Raw genomic sequence first — 19,029 nt, 5'->3', positions numbered from 1 at the left:
TGTAAGTACACATACGCAAGTAGCAGGCGTTAAACTGTTGGTTTAACACGGCAGGTTTAACACGGCAGGTTTACGCTAGGGCAAAGCAAACGCTTCTCTCGTGTCATACCTGGCCGTCTTTCGAAAAATATGCTCATGTGGCGTTTCGAAGTGCCGTATTGCTGTTGGATATTGGATTATTTTCGAGCGATTCACTAACACCCGAGTATAGTTCACTGTAACCCGAGTACCGGTCTCGCTGCTGAAGCTGACCGACGGCCGACAGCTGACCGAAAGAAGATGCCAATGATCTGCAGCCGTAGGGCCGTAGTTTCGGCGAAAGCGACGAAAGGCCCAAAATTCCTACACGTAAGGGACACATCCTAACTGAGGTTTTAAATTAAGGATTAGTGTTTTTTTGTGCCGTTTCCGCAAATAGCATAAATTTTAAGACTGCACGCCGAGCATTCTCTGGCAGTTCTTTTTGCAGGCAAAAGAAATGAGGTCACGTGGTGAGCTCCCTGGCGTTGGCCTGGCCGACGCCGCCAGTGAAGTTTGTAGCGGGGAGCGGGACGGACGCTTTGTCGGCGGCGTCTGCTAAGTGGGCTCTCTGCCCGAGCCTTTTCCGCCAGTGGACTCCCCGCGGGAACTCTCGGGGTGGCCAGCACTATGACCATCATTGTGTTTTTAGTGGACACGAGTGCTTCGATGAACCAGCGGACTTACCTGGGCGCCAGGTTGTCCGTGCTGGACGTCGCGAAGGACGCGGTCGAACGCTTCATCAAGGTAAGGAAGACCGCGCGCCGTCGCCTCTGCGATCGGACGCACGCTCACCGCCGCGCCCTGGATTTTTTTGCATGGGTATCGCCAGATCCGCCAGAGGGATTCGGCCAGTCGCGGCGATCGCTACATGCTGCTCACTTTCGAGGAACCACCGGCAAATATCAAGGTAACGGGACGAATGCATGCCGTGCGCTGGCTCGGGCGCGCTTGAGCTCCGATGATGACTGAAGCCTGCGCATCGCCTTTCAGGCCGGCTGGAAGGAGAACCATGCGACGTTTATGTCCGAGCTGAAAAACCTCCAAGCGTCCGGACTCACGACGCTGGGCCCCGCGCTGAAGAATGCCTTCGATCTGCTCAACATTAACCGCATGCAGACGGGCATTGACACGTACGGCCAGGGCCGATGCCCCTTCTACCTTGAGCCGTCCGTGCTGGTGGTCATCACAGACGGCAACCGGCTCACGTCTTCGGCTGGAGTCCACGAAGAGGTGAGCCCACCTGACTTTTCGACGGGTGCTCGCGTCGGCACACGGGCCAACCGAATCAATGCAGCCAGGGGCTCGCGATGGGATGACCTAGCTCCATCGAACGCCTAGGTAACGCTCGCTGTGGTCACTTTTAAACCTATGGAAGGCGTTGTGCTCAATCCGAAAATGTTTGCTTTTCCACGGACCAAGAAAATATCAGCACAAATGTTTGATGGAAGGCGTTGTGCTCAATCCGAAAATGTTTGCTTTTCCACGAACCAAGAAAATATCAGCACAAATGTTTGACAGGATATCTACCTTGCAGCATTACGCTTGGTTATGTGGGCTTCAAGCAAGTACCTGAAATGTTCAGCTTATTCACATAGTCAATAGGAGGCAGTGATATGGGCCACAGTTTTCACACACCCCAGCTGCATAAACTAACAAGGAAGTGCTGAAATATTTTTCTGTCGATGCTTTACTTTGTAGCTTAGTTTTGAAGCTAACCTGGAAAACCATGTAGTAATTACATAGTGCTCCGATTAATTTTGCTGTTTCTGTGAACCACGCAGCTGACACTGCCAATGCACTCCGCTGTGCCTGGATCGGAGCTGACAAAAGAGCCATTTCGGTGGGACCAGCGCATGTTTGCTTTGGTGCTTAGGATGGCAGGAACCCAGGCGCCTACACAGGATGCACCACTAACATCAGATGCGTCTCCCATTGATGACATGTGTGAAGTAACAGGAGGTGAGTGTTATGACCTGCATCGCTTTATGCTTGCCTTCTGCTGTCAAGACTACTATATAGTGCACTATTTGTTTTCTTTCCCAGCCCACTTGTCTTGGCTGTAAAGCCTGACAGGTTTCTTTGCTCCCCATCTTCGTAGTCTGTGACACAGGCAGCAGTAAAGAACATACACGTGGAAAGTCCGTGTTAGGTCAGCTGTGTGAAACAACCAGGTGATGTCGCATGGAAAGGAGGTGCATGCAAACACGACACCTACTGTTGCACAATAAGCACTTTTCACAGTGGGTGTAAGAGTGTTAGTAGAATGCACTGCGCAGCACACTTTGAAAGGCTCATGTGTGAGACCAATAAACCCCTGGAAGGTGCTGTTGTTCGATGCCACAAGGTTTGCTTTTTCACGGACCACGAAAACGTCTCCACAAATGTTTGACAGCTACATGTCGGTGACTCCAAGCTTCCTGTCGCACTGTCACACCACATCAGAGCACAAAGTTCCGGCTCTTGAATATTCCTGTTTTATATGTTTGTCATTGCAACTGAAATGTTCCAGGTAGCACTGAAGTGGCCAAATGTTAATACAATGTTCCAAATGTTGTTTTTTTAACGTTTGAGAAATATTACCAAAATGTATTGCAGTAACCTAACCTTAATTTAACGTTTCAACAACATATATGCAAAATGGTAAAGTAACCCTGCACGACCAGCTCCACCCGTTATGGAAGCGCACAACTTCAAACAACACTTTGCAAAGGACAACGAGGGGGACATGCACTACAGTACAGCACAACTAATACATGCAACTCATACACTCGCTTTCTAATGAATACTGTGGCCCAAGCTTATATAGCCAGCTGTGGAGGATGTTCCATAAACATTAGTGGTGAATGGGTAATATGCAAAGTTTGTTAATGAAAATAGGGTGCTGTGCATGCAATCTATGGCAGGCACCATCAGAGATATTTAACTGCAAAATTTTGGTAGCTGAAAAATAACATTACTCTAAGTATAGTGGGAAAATTTCTAAGAGACAGTGCTCACAACAGATTTGTAATGTTGTTTTTAATTATGTTTAAAATCTTATTTACAACTCGTAACATTGTTTTTTAATTATGAATTGAATATTAAAATAACATTTAGACTGCAGCATTAGTGTAATGTTTTTTGTTTGAGCATTGAACTCTTGTTTACAATACTGTTTATAATGTTTAAAAATATTAAGTTAGTATAACCTTCCAATGCAATACAGCATTACACAGCAATTTTATAACATTATTCTAATGTTCTGCGGTACCTGAGATAGTGCTTCATATGTCTTAATAAACATTTCATAACCCCATTGTCTGATGCGGCTGCTCTTTACAATGGCGGCAATATAACACGAACTAAATATCTGTAAATCAAAATTGATGCTTGTTGTGTCTCGTGGTCCAGAATAATTGTTCTGCCCTGTTGCACTCTTTTCTCGCATCAGCCGTATAAAAGTAAACTACACCGCTTGTGTTTGTCCTCACCTAGACCACACTGCATCCACCTGGGAGCCTAGCCGCTCTGCTCTAGCCAGTGAACTAGAAGTCACAAAAGCCTTGATGTTCATGTAATTTCATCCAGCTACTGTCATACAGTTAGTGTAATAACTTCAAAGTTACCTGTTGGTCTCCTGCTGCCTGATGCAAAATGTGGCACCTTTTGCTTCGTTCAGAGAAATTGCATTTATTCCTCGTTGTGTAACCTCCTGCCATGTACCGGGTTGACCGTTGTCTTAGGAAATACTTAAATTCTCTGTATGCATTCCTTCCTGCAACCTGTCTGCCAGCGGAGGGCTGGGATACATTTTTCTTTTTTTTTTTTTTGTAGTCCCAATATAATCTGTGTCTGCCAGTGGAGCCTCCACCCAGCCCCTACAAATTCTTCTTTCGGATAAAAGTCTCTCTCTCTCTCTCACACCCACACACACACACACACACACATGAATAGAACCATACCCCATAATCAGCGGCAACTGTCACTAAGCTGCTCTTAGGGCCATTTTGACTGACCTCTTTTTCTTGAATGTTTGTATGGTATAGATGCTTGGAAATTGTGTTTGTACAACTGGAGTTCATGGTATTTACTATGAATTTTTTATTATGGTTTTTGTATTGTGCATTTGTGCTTTGCGTGTCTATTTTCTCCCTCTCCTTTTTGTAATGTGGCTGCCTTCAGTTCATAATAGATGAAACATGTACTCATAGCAGAGCACTTGCTGTGGTATGTTTGTATGCAACGTACTGTGTGGCATTGTTGCTATTGTTTTCATTGCTGTCTTTGGTGTGAGGAATGATTTATAATTTCTGCATTTCCAACCGCTCACTCACAGGCCGCTCCTTCTGTGTGAGCTCGCACCGACTGCTTGTGCAGAGCTTGGAGGCACTGGTAGCCAAGGTGCAGGGTGGGGTGGTCATCAACTTTGAGCGCGCAGCTGAGGATGTCTGGGAGCCCAACTGGCAGAGCTGTCGTCGGCTCATCTACGTCCAGCGCTCAGCTCAGAAGGGCTACTCGGTGGGCCACTGGCCTCTCCCTGAGGCATTCTGGCCTGACCTGAACTCTCCTTCACTGCCTCCACGGACTGCGCACCCTCAGGTAGGGGTACCACCCTTGAAAGAGCAGCTTCCACTAGCATGGAAGTGGGGCAACCAGGAGAATCGGCGTGCCTTGATGTGTTCTGCTGAAATGCAGTGGCTGCATAGTGTGCCTTGCTTATCATTAAAGGGTTTCTCTCTCTCCTTAACTGCTCGGCTCTGTGCAGACAGTTTTCATCAAAACTGAGTGTTTGCCTCACTTTGAGGACAAAGGAATTGTAGAACATGTGTGCATGCGCGCATTTAGTTGCTAAGAAACGGAGTTGTTTGCCTGTAGGTGGAGCTTTACCTTGCAAATGTGCGCTATTGATTTCTCCTCCCAAGCACTTCTTTTTGCGTGATACTGAGTGCTGTGCAAGGTTTGAGAGCAGAGAAAGTTGGATAGGATTCATTTCTGAAATACCTTGCGCAGGAAGACAAAGCATCAGTGCGAAACAAACTAATCAAAGCTAAGGTTGATAGCTTTTGCTCAAAATAGAGCTAATTGCATGAACTTTTTTTCCTGCGAAGGTGCGTGTGTGCGGCTCACCAAGTGAGCCCCTCCTGCTGGACAACTTGCCGTTTGACAAGTATGAGCTGGAGCCATCACCACTGACCCAGGCCATCCTGGGTCGCAAGCAGCCCACAGTTGCCTTTGCCGTCTCAGTGGCTGGGGCAGCGGCACAGAGGGGTGGTGGAGCCTTTGGCTACCTCAAAGCCAGCACTAGCCTGGCATGTGTGAACCTGTTTGTGCTGCCGTACAACTACCCAGTGCTGCTCCCACTGCTGGATGAACTGTTCCGGTTGCACCGCTGCAAGCCACCACGCGAGTGGAAGCTGCAGTTTGAAGCATACCTCAAGGGCATGCCACTGTATTATGCAGGACCCCTAAAACGTGCCCTGCAGCGCATGGGTGCCCCTAACCTGGTGCCTGACTCCATGGAGAACTGCCTTAGTTACACCGTGCTCAATTACCTCAAGCGCCTCAAAAACCAGGTGCGTGGCTTTGCAGACTGGGGTCATGACATCTGCTAACTCAGCTTCTGGTGTCTGTTTGTATAGGGCATTTTTCTTGGAAGTGTAGCCAAGGTGCTTTCAGTTCCTAAGGACAGGTTGTGCAAAACTTAAATGTGGGGATTTTTTTATGGCGTTAGCCACATTTTGATTGCAAGGTAGGTATTGCTTTAATTCTTCTAGCCATTTCTTTGCTATTCCCTTGCAGACAGCCGACTATATAGATATATTGGGTAAGGCTTTCATCATCAAGTGCAAATGCTTAACATGCCTTGTTGTTCAGTGTGTGTTCACGTCAACTTTTTACAGCAGGAGCTGTTTCTACTAGCCATCCGCTATGGATACACAGGGGGCCCAGTCGATACACAGGTTTGCACCTCGCCTGTTTGGCAGTTCTGTGCGCAACACGGTTAGCGGCGCAGCTGATGGATGGCGCTGCTGCGCTCACGTTGGAGTCATTACATAATGGCAGGTGTTCCGTGCCATGCGCTTGCTTCGTTGACCACTTGACCACAATTGTGCACAGCATATATGTGAAGAGGATTTTCGAGAGTGGAGGGGAGAGCTTAGCGACGGGCACTTCACACTGCACTGCATGGCCGCCTTGCTCACCATGTGACCATGGATGGGTGAGGAGGTTTCTCAGTGAGTTTTTGGAGTAGACGACATTGGCATTGCTACATACTGCTCTGGTAATGCATAGTGGTGACTTCGGTGGTTTGGACAGGATGGTGCGAAACATGTGGGTAGGTACAGCTACAACAGCCACAAGGTAGAGGGCTACAATGGATCACAAATGATTACCAGTTGCACACAGCTCCCAATCAGGTTTAGTCACATGGTGTAAACATTGCATTTTTTTTTCAGCTCTGCTCAAAATATGCACCAATGGTTGGAGCAGTTTTTCCTTTTTTGATTTCTTGCAATCAGAAGCCTTGGCAAGCAGTGCCTATTTCTTTCTGGTCATGTAGCAAACTTTCACAACAGCGGAGTTTTTTGCAACATATATCATATGCATAAAATGCTGTTAGGCCTACACTGTCTCACAGAATTCTTTCTTTTTTTTTTCCCCTCTATTGCAAAATTGCTGAATGGTTAGTGTGTTCACAAGGGAAGGTCACATTATCATTTAATTCCATTTTTGAGCATTGTTACAGGGAATTGCGGCCTTGCAAAACTCAGCAGTTCTTTTTCAATGTAGATTGCTGTTTTCTCTGTGTAGCTCCTTGAGATTTCAGCAGTCCTGTTTTGCGAGCCAAATATTGTGTTGTCAGGTATTTGTGGTCATTTAGCTAAACTACATAAAACAAACTTCTCAATAGCCGAGTTTTTTGCTTGTAAGTTTATAAGTTTATTGAAAATTGAAGCTATTAATAGCCTTGCATGAACCCACTATGTGAAATTATTAGAGATGTGTGCTTCCAAGCATCTGTTGTCAGTGTCTAGCCTCAGTTTACCTTTTTACCTAAACTCATACATAAAATTCACTGTGGCCAAATATAATCATGCATGATGCCTGCTCGTGACACACCAGTGCCTGACATGCTGTTGCTCTTAATTGTGCATTGGCTGGTCAGCAGAAGTGAAAAAGAAATTAAATTGGCTGGCTCATGCATGCACCCATTAAATAACAAAGTGACCTTTCACTAAGAGTAGCACTTTTTACTACTTGGTGAAGCAGATTCATGAAAAAATTCGACACTGAATAGTGTGCTAGATGTCTTGAAGCTCAAATACCTGCAAGCAGGCTTTTCTTGTATAGCATTGCCTTAAACTATGCAGTGTAAGCATATGTCACTAAGTCAAATAATGCATTTCAGCTGAAGGTTCTGTCTCCATGACAGTTGTTCAGTGCTTGATGCACGCACGTATCCAAGACCCCCCCCTTCCCCGCCGAAATCCAGCTCACTTGCCCCTTCCACCCTAATCATTCTTGTGGAGCACGCACCGCGAAGTACTCCTCCCCAGCCCCTCCTGAAAAAAGTTTCTGGCTAAGCGCCTGGCTTGACGTCGCCTGGTCTGTATGTACAGCAGCAAAGACAGTACTTGCATTACAGTGATAATTGTTATGCTTCATATTACGTGTGTACTGTGTAGAAAAATTAACAAAAAAAAGTCTGTGTCCCTAGTGAAATAATGTATCCTCCTGCGATAATACCTTCAGGCCCGCAGGACTTCACAGACAAGTTCTAATCTGTGATTGTTGCTGTCCCCGTGCAACAGGCCAAAGCCGAGTATGAGAAGGTGGTGAGTGCAGTGGGCGGGCCAAAGTCGGGCCTCGGGGCGGAAGGTGTGCGAGTGAGCCCTGGAGTGCCACGGCCATCGACGGGCGAGGTGGCAAAACTCTCTGAGCTGGCACTCAGCTGGAACCCAGCTCTGCGTGAGCGCTTGCAGGGCTTGCGCCAGGAGCTGAACGACTTCCCAGGCTTTGCTCTGGCACCAGCGCCTCCACGGCCCCCTGACACAGCGGAGGCACCCCCGCGGAACCCTTTCGACATCAGCCGCGCCTCCCTGCTGCACCAGGTGGCACGGATGCGGGCACGCTACCTTCACCCGGGCACTGTCACGCGGTTGCACGATGCTGGTGAGACCTTGCCTTGGCTGGACCTTGCCTTTATTCATAACAAGAGGAGGTCGATTGTCTGACGTGGGCTGTAAAGAACTGAATCGTACTTGTTGTAAGGAAAGCCTGTGCTGTACAGTCACAGGCACAGCAAGGTCTTATATTGTTCTTTTTACTGTTTGCAGCCCTTTAATGCACTGGCGATGCATGCTAAGGTCATGGAGTGTAGCGCTTTTTGCTTGTCGCACCAAGATTACAAGGTGCTGGTTTGAAACTGCATTCATCCCAACTCCAGTTCTGGTAATTTCAGGCTTTTGAAACTGCATTCATCCCAACTCCAGTTCTGGTAATTTCAGGCTAACGAGCAAACGAGAAGAAAAAATAATGAAAACATCACTCTAAGAAAAATGCATAAAAAGTTAACTAGAAAGAGCAGGGTACATTTACTGGTTGCACGACATGCGAAATAACCTGCAGTGTTATTTATAAAGGTAATTGTTGTCACTGAACATGGATTTCCACCAAACATTGCACCAGCAGTCCAACCTTCCCACATTGGAAATTACCAGAAATGTGAGGGAAAAAACATGTACTTAAGCAAATTTCTACAAGATCCAGCTATCTCTAAAACACATGTCATCCCAGCGCTTAATTTATTGTAACACATAACACAATGGTTGATTTTTATTTAAAAACTTGCCGTCTCATTTGTTTTGTTTTTTGTTTTCTTTTTGCATTAGGCTGAGGTACTTTTGTAGAGGCGATAGCCTGATTGAAAAAGCTAGCGAAGTTGTGTTAGGAACTCCTTTACTTTTTTTGAATTTCTGCATGTCCTATACGGTGATAGGGCTAAATGGTTTCTTTGTGCTGTTGAGGCCACATGAAATAAAATGTAAAAGTAACAAAGGCCTTCGTGGTGCAAGCTGAAACCTTTGCTCTTCTGAGCTGTGGCGTTTGTAGCTCTGCAAAAAAAAAAGGGAGAAAAATAATATTAATGCACTGCGTGTATATGTGCTGTTTGCTCAGAACAACTGCACAATCTGCCTGTGAGCCAAATGGGCAACTACCAGGAGTACCTCAAGCGGATGCCCACGCCTCTGCGAGAGATCGAATCTACGCCTGTACGACAGCACATGTTTGGCAACCCATTCAAGATTGAAAAGGTATGCTTCACTCTTACATGGTTGCACTATCAGCAGGTTCATGGCATTGGCTGGTAGTGTGGGGAAAAAACATTCATCAGTAAGGCACCCAGCTAATGCTTGGTAAAGCTCTGAAGAAGGAAACGTTGATTTGCACAGCTGGATCAACAACTTGTGCCACCTCACTGCTGCTAACTCCTGACGTGAGAACCTCACGAATTAAGCCACGGTGAATTCAGTGGTTAAGGCTTTCGGAAGCTAAAGGCGTGTGTGGAGCACAGTAGCATGAAAGAAAAGTATGAGGGGAGGAATCAGTTTCGTGAAGCACATGAGTGTTTTAGTGCGGTAGCACTACTCCTGATGTACCAAACACGAGCAAGAATCTTGTCATCTTGTCTTGTGCTCCGAACTAACCCGAGTTACTCGGGTAAGCTCGCTTAACCAAACCACACACATTGCTTAACTGCTGCGCCATTGTGCTGGTAGGAGTATGATGACTCTCCACGATCTAGGAGTGTTCAAGTAAAGAATGACCTGTTCCACATAGGTATATGGACATTAGCCCACTAAAGATATCACGTCATACCCTTCAGGCCGAGCTTAAGTGTCCCCTCCAATTGAAGAATGAACACTTGCTTTCGCACGTTTACTTGGTTTAACTATGTTAAACCACTTTTTGTTTGCAGTAAAAGTGATCCATTGGCTCTTTCGGGGCGTGCTCATGTTTGTCCATCAGTAAAAGAGACATTTAGTGCCGATAAAATTGGATTTAAAAATCTTCCCGCTGGTCGGCTCAAACTCATGATGACCTGCCTGAAAAGGGTGGATTATCACCGTTTTGAAGCGAATGGCGGTGTAGCACAGCCTCTGATATCTGCACCACAAAAGTCAGTGTTCACACGAGCAGGGAGAGAGGGAGGTTTGGTGGGGGGGTGTTCATCCTGATGGTAGCCGGCGTACAAACAAGACAACAAAAGAGATGCACTAAATGCTGTGGCCCTCGAGTGCAGTTTTTGTCAAAACCTTAGAGCCCAAGGGGTTTTTGCTTGTAGGTCTTGCCATCTGGCTTATGTATTTTTCATCACCAGCATTCCAAGTCTTTTGAAGGCGATTGGACTTCCACGGTTGACAAGAATGCCACAACACAACTTAGAACTTAGAAGCAAACACCTTGATTTTATTACCTTTGACAAAGGCTGTACATGTTCTTTTGTACATATCCACGTTAATTTGGACTGGTTACCTGCCAGACTGAACCATTGCCAGCTAGTCCAGCTTGCCATTGAGGAGTTAATCAGTTGGGCTTGCTTGCTGTGCAGCGCATGATGGTGGATGAAGCTGATCTGGACCCAGCAGCCAGCCAGGCACGGGGCCACAAGCGGCCCGCACCCGAAGCCCCTGGGGGCCCCAGGGCCAAGCGGCGGCCAGGGCCGCTGCCACGCAACTTTACCCGCAGCCGGAGCCCCATGCCAAGCCCCCCATCTCCACAGGAGCCGCATGCAACCAAACGGAGCCCACCCAGAGGTGAGTTGCAAAGGCTGTGGGAACATTGTCGGTTGTTTTGACCTGGAATGACCACAAAGTTTGATGCTAATAATGGTGTGTCTGCAGCTGCAGTCAGCCTGTTGTGAAATTGCCAACTCATGCTGAACGCAGCGCGAAGTGACAGAGCGAGCAGTACTAGCTTATGGAGGGAGTCACTATGACGCAGACGTGAGAATAACCGTGACTGCATAGAGCAGTTGCGATAAAAATTTGCGAGATGGCGAAGACATACATTGCACTCCATCTCGACTAACCACACATACTGCTCTTTACTGCCCAGTGTGGTGAATTCCTGACATACCGTTTGCTTGCCATATACTCATTACTACATGGTGCTTGGATACGAGGTTTGATGTCTACATGTTCTCGGCAAATAGCACTTTCCAGTCAAAATGTTTGGCGTCACTGTGAGCAAGCTATGTGAAGAAAAAGGCGGCGTAAATGTGCGACTTCCAACAAGCATCCAAGTATTCGTTATCTCTCATTTTCTGACAAATATTGCGGGGAAAATACGGTGATATTTATTCAACGATATTTGCTGTCTCCAAGCCTTCAAGTTGGTTCAAGGCCTTTGATTTGTCCTTGCACACAACTCTGAGTAGCTGGCCAAAATGGACCAAATGCTAAATGGTGACACGCTGACTTCTCAAAATATTAAGTGCTAACAAAATTTTCATCTTGGCTTTTGGATCTGTGTACATTAGCTAGCATAATTTACAGGTAATGATTCTTTTCTTTGATTCGTTCACAATTTGGGAATTGTGAAGGAAGGCCCTTAGGGGAATTGCAAGGGTGTGGCCATGAAACCAAAGGTGCCCTGATGCTCCCTGCATAGGGACAGCACGATTGACCAACCACCAAATGCACCAGATCCAAGAATCGCATTGCAGTGGGCAGTAGTGGAATTGAAAGGCAGGGAATGGTCAGTACTTAGATTTTTTTGCTCTTGCATCCTTTTCACATGCTCTTTGGTTCAGACTTCTGTTGTTTTTTATGGTTGGTACTTTCACAACACTGATATTGCAATTGCAGTGAACCCTTTGGTGTGTCCTGCTTATTTTATTGTCGTGGAATTCAGCTGCATAGCACCTGACTGTATAGAAGGCACCCATGCAGCTTGTAGGCTGAGATTACAGGCTAGATTATCCACAGATCGTTATTGTTTGACTTTTGGTGCACATTCGAGTCGTGTGCATATTTTGCTTGGCTAAAGTGGCTGTCTTCGCAGCAGAGGAGGAGACGAGCAATGGCTGGGCGCCTAGCGAGCCGGCCTGGGAAGAGAGGAATGGCCAGGTGGCACCACCGTGGCGTGACAACGGTCTCCTCAGGGGGTGCCTGCTCAAGGAAGTTCGGAGGCCTGGCAGGAGTAAGTTTCTGGCATGCACTGCAAGCAGCTGGCTATTGGCAACGCTCAGTGGATGTTATCGAACCCAGCAATCCTCATAGCTGCTTGGTTTCTACCATGATAACAGTGCAAAAGGGCTGCAGTTTAAAAGCAAATGGGACAGATCACCAACTAACAGCTGAAACTTCAGCATGGAAGTGCAGTTTATACATAGTAATAGCCATCTTGCATGCACAAGATCAACAAAAGAAAACTGCAAAAGCACACACAGTTCAGATGTTTTCAAGCAAACATATTGTCTCAAATCCCAAGGGCTTGTGTATGTGGATTTCCTTTGTTGCTTATGTTTGCACATGGCGTTTGTAGTTGTGTAGTATTCTTCTTCCACATTAAATGTTCAGTTGTTAGCCAGTGCATTCCTTTCGCTCTGTGTAGCCATCCCTTTGCACTGTCATCCAGGTTGACCTTGCACAATTCACCCATTTGTCCACTCCATTACTGGACTGTCTACGGTGGAACCTCGATGATACGAACACGGTTGACGAATTTCGCGATGATACGAATTCACGAAATTCCCCGGCCAGAGTGCACTGTGTACGATTTGCGGAATTTTGGATGTTCCGAATTCTCTCCCTCAGCTCTACGGATAATATGAACGCGCGAAGCATGACTGCACACTTGAGCAATAAGCGCTGCCTGCACACCGCCAAAGTCGATTGCTAATCTCACTGCGCGCACACTGAGCGACGGTGCACGGCCCACGCATCGCCAAAGTCGCGATCACTAATCACACAATACGCACCACGAGTAGCGAGCTGTGGCTGCAAAACAGTGAATAAATTCCGTCAGCGGTAAACAGATCTGTGTGAATGCTTTCTTTACGCTTCTTCATACTAATTTTGTTCGTTTGGTTGGCACAAAATTTTGAATGATACAAATTTTTTCACGATCCCGTGAGATTCATATCACCGAGATTCTACTGTAGTCATGCAGTCATTCTCCAGGGACTAAGTTGCTGTCTCCTAGCAGTGTTTTTGTTGAGTGCCTGTTGTCCTGTTCCTTGTTGCAGATTTTGAGCGGCTCTTTGAGCTGCTCGGCCTTGTGCAGGGGGGCCTGGAGACACAGGTGTGCATGGTTCGCCATGTGATCCATGAAGCGGGGCGCTTCAAGCGCCGCCTGCTCATGCGGCTGCTGCAGGACTTCGAGCAGCGGCTGGTGGATGCTGCTGCCTTTCCTTCAGCCTAGGGTGCGCACACACACATGGTGGTACATTGAAAGAACCGGAGAGTCTCTGTCATGCACTTTTATTGCAATCACAAGAAAATGCACAGCCAGGCCAAGATAAGCACAGTGCCACCGAAGGGGGCTCCAGTCTTGACAGAAGGGTTGCCCGTCAGGGCATACACGTAGCATGAGCCGCAGAAGAGGCCCATGCCCACCAGCAGAAGGCTGCCCACCTGCAGAGGCAGAGAGGAAAAACTGAGTGAGCAAACGGAGGCTGGTAGCCAACACTGTTCATGGTGCATTTGCTGGCTGGTGTTTTTTGACCGTTTTCAGGGACCAGCTTGTTTTCTTTCTCATGCACACAACTCTTCTTCAATCACTGTAGTGGAAGGCTCTTGCATGAGCTACTAGATGGTGAACTGCAAAAGGGCCTATTTAGAATATGGTCCTTGCTGAAAATTTGCGTGTGTGGGTTGGTTCCAGGCTTGTCTCTGACACCCGGCAATTTGGAGGCTTTCTTCTCATCACTGTAGCTGCAAGTTTACTTTTGTTGCACAAAACACACAGGATTTCATGTTTGCAGCAGTGCAGTTTCCATTGATTCAGCATCAGTTCATCTGATTTCTACTGTATCATCAGCTTGCTTGTGAGAAAAGTGGCCATCATGCCAGTGACTATTTGTGACTGCTCCCAATCACAAGTTGCCTCTGTAAGGGTCCAGCCCCAGAAAAAAAAAAAAGCCAAGTAACAGCAATAATAAGAATGGCCTCCAGAAATTGTGACCAGAGGTGCTTATTGAAGATACTTGCATCTTCTTCAGCAAAGTACAGATTAGTTTTGTACATGACCAAATTTAACAAGTCATAGGGGACTTCCATACCCTTGTATTGAACAATTGCATAATCATGCTGCAAGTCTTATTGTTCTACACTAATGAATTATATAATTAGCAGAAAGTATCCATTGGATCATGCTTTGTACTAATGGGCTCAGTGCAGCTAAGAGTGTTTCCAAGCACAATTATTCTTCTTTATTGCGCAGTTCAGCTACACTACGTATTTGAGACTGTACCTGTTATCAAAGTTTCAGTGCAAAAATATTTTCCCTTTAATGAGCTCGTAAGACCTGTAGTTAACTTAATTGTTACAAGCAGTACTTGTCCATCTCACAAGTGCTTTCTTTCATTTGACATGCATTTGCAGTCTCATCACAGCGATTTATCTTCCATTCTTTAGTCTTATCTGGTGCATTAGTAACAATGCAGATTTTGGTTGTAATATAATGTATAACACTCAAAGCTGGTCAGCACGAAGTGCCATGTGTCATGTAAACATTGCATGTCCACCAGTTCTTCTTTAGCCTCTGTCTGCCTTGGTAGGTTGTCCCTCGTGCCCTTGCATTATTGTCACCATTCCATTTGCGAGGCATGGAGAAGAAGCCGTGCACCTTTTTGCTGACTGCACGTGTCGGCCTGCTGCTGGTTGAAGAGCCCCGGTCGAGCATACATTATTTTCGCAGTTGACTGGCAAGGCACATTTCCATCGTCACATGTACAGTGAGCGCGCACTGCCTTTCACCTGGCACTATCATTGCTACCTGTGCATTCGCTGTGGATTCACCAACAACCGGTTTCTGTGTGTACATACCAGCTTCATTTTATACTAAGATATTCAGCTCTGTGATGGACCGGTTCATTTCATACTCGAGGTACCTGTACATAGGAGACTACTAACAATCATTAACTCTTCAGCAGCAAAAACAAGAAGAGTGTCATGTACAAAGTATTGACTGAAATGTGTGCCTATGTGTCATGCCATTTCATTGCCATTGCCCCGACTCACAGTGGAGTGTAGAGGAAGACTTCTTTATTCTGAGTTTTGGATGCCTATGTCAATTATAAGTTACCCTTCATGCTTTTAAGTCTTTGTTGTACTACTGTATGAAACAGTAAACTGCAATGCCAGGGTAAAGCCATGATTTTTATTCAGTGCCGGTGGGTCTTTGAGTTTTAAATAACATGAACTGCATTCACTTGGGTGGAGCATGCAAATGTGTTTAGAAAAGGGCAAATGGTAGAGAAAATTTTGAAGGTGGAAAGTGATAACCTCACTCCTTTGGGGTTTGTGTCCCTTCTCTAAAAGAAAATGTTTGCAATGAAGGCTGTTTACATCGACACTTCTGCTGGAAAACAAACATTTTAATAAAATATGCTGTAAGGAATATGCCATTATTGATGAAACATTTTGCATTGCTCTTTGGGAAACTTCTCTTTTGCTGTCCTCATGTAAACATTATCTATGTCAAAGAAATGCATGCCGTTACTCAGAGTTATGCTCTCATTGGGAATGCTTAAATGCATATGAACAAGTTTTCATAATCAAGAAGCTGCCTGTCGCTGATCACCTATATTAACTAGTATAAAGTAGTACAGTTCATGAGTATGAACATCTCTGCAAGCTAGTTAGAAAAATATGCATGCTGCTCATTTTGTGGCATGTGGTCTCATCGTTACTCAACAAACCAATGGCTCTACTGTTGTTCTACAATCTCTACATGCTGCTGTCTGTCCTGTCGAGCAAAATGTTTTGCAGCAGTACCTGTTTCAATGATCTCGAATAATGTTGGGTGACTGCTGCAAGTGATAAGACGCCAGACCAATGTGTTGTGTGGCATCTATCAATGGTATGTTAGAGCACCTCATCATAGCCAGTACTAATGCGCATGACATACTACTGAATTATATGTGTGCGACATTACACCTCACTGAGCACAGTTGCACCTCGGCATTTGAGCTGCTTTGACTAATTCCTTCACTAGGCATGACTACAACGGAAGAGATCTTTAGGAACCTAGCTCACCATTTTAAGTGTTCTGCGATGAATCTAGGTATTGTTGTGCTTTCTTTTTATATCAATAATTCTCTGCTCTGGCGTTTTTTTGCAGCTGGAAGCCATTGCATGTAAAGTAGGAGAGGCGGTGGAGGCTTAATGCATGAATCTGGTCTGGCACTAAAAGCAACTGTGCTTTGATTCTTCCACACATGCTTGCAGATACAATCCATGCCCAGTGTAGCGGAGCTCTCTCTGCATCATGTTTACGAAACCATCAGGGTTCACATGGACACCGGAACACGGCCTTAACATTTATATTTCAAGTGAGAGCTAAGTGACAAATTCAGTAAAAAGTATGGTATAGCTTCAATGGCAGCTACAGCAGCCCTTTTTAATGAACCATTTACCTTAGAAACATCAGTTTTGGTTAAGGAGGAATGTGCGAGCTGAAATGAAGCCAATGTCAGCTTGACAACCTGGCAAGCACTCTGCTGAAAAGTGCACGCTGCCACGCTTCACCATTGTAACTTCGCCAAGACCATGCATGCGGTTGCCTTGTCTGGTTACCAAGCTGCTGTACAAACAAGCGTGCGCCTAGAGGTAGCTGTGTTCCCACTAAATTATCTGATGGCTCTTTGTCCGTGGGTGACAGCTTGTTGCAAAACAGTTTCACAATTATAGAAAGCACTCCAGAAAACGCACAGCTAGAAGGATTTGTCATGCAGCGACAGCACTTCAAAAGTGAGTCTCCATCACTGGGCACACCATTTTTTAGCAGAGCTCTTGCAGTAAAATGGCTATATAGTATACTTGGTGCGTACTTCACAGCATGCGTGTGTATTGCTGTGTCCAAGTTTAAAATTAAAGCGGTGGTGGAGACTTCAACCAGTATGCATGCATATCCCAGCAGTTGCATGCCCCATCAGAAATTGGCAATGTAAGTGCTAAAATCTGGCATGGCCATATATGTGGCTCTTCAAACATCTGCAGATGTTGTTAGTCTTGCGAGGCCGACAAAAACTGTGTGGTGGACTGGAAACTTATTCGCAGGATGGCACTGCCTTGTTTCCACCCACTTATCAATGGACTTTGCTAATAACACAGCCAACTAGGCGCAGTCGTGCTGCTAACAGATTTCATGCAACTTTACGAGGACGCGAAGGAAAGGGCAGGAATTCCGTCCCAATCATGAACCGAAAAAGGCCAAAAAAGTCCCCGGTTCTATGTCGGGGATGCAGCACGAGCACTGACCAGTGCTGGTCGTCTTGTCAGCGGGACACCCAACAATGCCAGCGTGTGGAGGAAATGGTAGTGATTGGCCCGGTCGTAGGCCTCCTTTAGCTCCTCAGGAACATCGTCTCGTTTGAAGAGAACTGCATCGCAAGGTTGAAAATGAGATTGTCTGGTACTTCTGCATATGACAAGCTTATTTTTGACGCGTAATGCACACAGTTTGAAGCTTCGAAAAATGTTCTGCGTTTCCACAAGCTATTTACTAGCGATACAGTTTAGTCTATCTGCTCAACTCCAGGCTTCGCATGTGGCTGTAGCCGCACGTCTATTTCCGAGTTTCAGATTTTAGCACACAGCAAATAAGCACCGGCTGAATCCAAATTAAAAAAAAAAAGGAAGGGAAGGCAAAGCAGCTGCTCTGGCACCCGAACGATCGCATACCGGCAAATGACACTTGACAAGAGTCGAAAAAAATACGCAATTCACTGTTCCATGTAGAGCAGCTGTGTAGTGTCGCTTCGCACGTACGTACCTACGTTATAAAATCGGGTCATATGAGGAGCGTGCAGCCCGGTTCTGCCTCCCGAGGACTGTGGTGAGAAAGATAACTTAGACCACATGATCTGGGCGTGCCAAGTCCGTAAGCCTACCCCAAAACTCTTGCCTGATCCCTCCAAAGAAGCATGGGATAAGCTAAGGTCCAGCGATGACCCCGACTTTCAGTCCAAGGCCGTCGAATGGGCCGGCTTCGCCAAATGTCTCCACGGCCTGCGGCACGCTAGCTAACTTGCCTTAATCCCCTACGCTTATGCGCAATAAAGTTTTGTCAGCCTCAGCCTAGTCACGACTGAAGGTCACGTGAAAAGTTTCGGCACGGCGATAGCGCCCCACAGCAAAGGCGCAGGCTCGCGCACATGGCCTACCGTGTGCGCCGTAGGCGCCAAGGGCCACGGCCAGGGCGCCTGAGAGTCCCGCAAGCCGCACAAAGGTGCCACCACTCTTGACGAGATGACACGCCCACACGGGTGGCTTCGAGAGTTCGTGTGAGGGGCTAGCAGGAGGCGGCGACGGTCCGTGCGTGTATCCGTGCACGTAGCGCGTGATGAAGTTGTCCGTCACCGCATCCGACACGTACGAGACAAACTTCATTCTGGATAGCGCGGCAGCTTACTTTGGATCTCCAACAGGGCGCGTACAGGTGCTCAGCAAGCTGTCCGCACAAAATCAAGCTGCTGCGAGGCTGCGATCACAGCAATGCAACACCGCCGGATCAACACCAATGGCCGGACTCGGCTCCGCGTTCGTCAGCTGTTTCCGGATAGTGTCTGGATTCTCAACTCTATCGCCGTTTGTGCCGTTTGCGGATCCAATGTGATGTTTCTGTTAATCAAAAACTGAATTTAATTTTTTTAGAAATTATTTGTAACCGGTGCTGTGCAATAACCATATAATTTCTAAATAGTAAGATACTCTATGGCTAGAACATTATGGCAAGCATGAATATCAAATTGCGTAACAAATAGCTTCAAGGTATCAATTTTGTCTGCGAGTCTCG

General features: G+C 46.4%; 2 protein-coding genes across 5 annotated transcripts; one reads left to right on the top strand and one right to left on the bottom strand.

The window, feature by feature from the left end:
- Positions 1–512: 512 nt before the first annotated feature.
- Positions 513–15,649, top strand: LOC144125890 (integrator complex subunit 6-B-like). Of its 4 annotated transcripts, none has more exons than XM_077659684.1 (11): positions 513–765; positions 851–928; positions 1,012–1,251; positions 1,803–1,980; positions 4,337–4,599; positions 5,109–5,573; positions 7,815–8,175; positions 9,181–9,317; positions 10,616–10,820; positions 12,070–12,207; positions 13,294–13,428. In XM_077659684.1, exons 1-11 carry the CDS (start codon positions 649–651, stop codon positions 13,338–13,340), a joined length of 2,229 nt encoding a protein of 742 aa, XP_077515810.1. In that variant the 5' UTR covers positions 513–648; the 3' UTR covers positions 13,341–13,428. The 4 variants fall into 4 exon arrangements, with proteins under 4 accessions (XP_077515810.1, XP_077515811.1, XP_077515809.1 ...); XM_077659685.1 differs by having other exon boundaries at positions 514–765; positions 12,073–12,207; positions 13,294–15,649; XM_077659683.1 differs by having other exon boundaries at positions 514–765; positions 12,073–12,207; positions 13,256–15,649.
- On the bottom strand, positions 13,474–18,780 carry LOC144125892 (transmembrane protein 256 homolog). The gene is made up of 3 exons (XM_077659688.1): positions 18,398–18,780; positions 17,493–17,614; positions 13,474–13,643 (listed from the first exon to the last, which is right to left on the bottom strand). Exons 1-3 carry the CDS (start codon positions 18,621–18,623, stop codon positions 13,500–13,502), a joined length of 492 nt encoding a protein of 163 aa, XP_077515814.1. The 5' UTR covers positions 18,624–18,780; the 3' UTR covers positions 13,474–13,499.
- Positions 18,781–19,029: the final 249 nt, after the last annotated feature.

This window comes from Amblyomma americanum, chromosome 3 (genome assembly GCF_052857255.1).
Source record: "Amblyomma americanum isolate KBUSLIRL-KWMA chromosome 3, ASM5285725v1, whole genome shotgun sequence".
In the NCBI taxonomy this organism is placed as follows: domain Eukaryota; kingdom Metazoa; phylum Arthropoda; class Arachnida; order Ixodida; family Ixodidae; genus Amblyomma; species Amblyomma americanum.
Note: the sequence above shows the minus strand (reverse complement) of the source record. Positions and strands in the feature narration are given on the sequence as shown.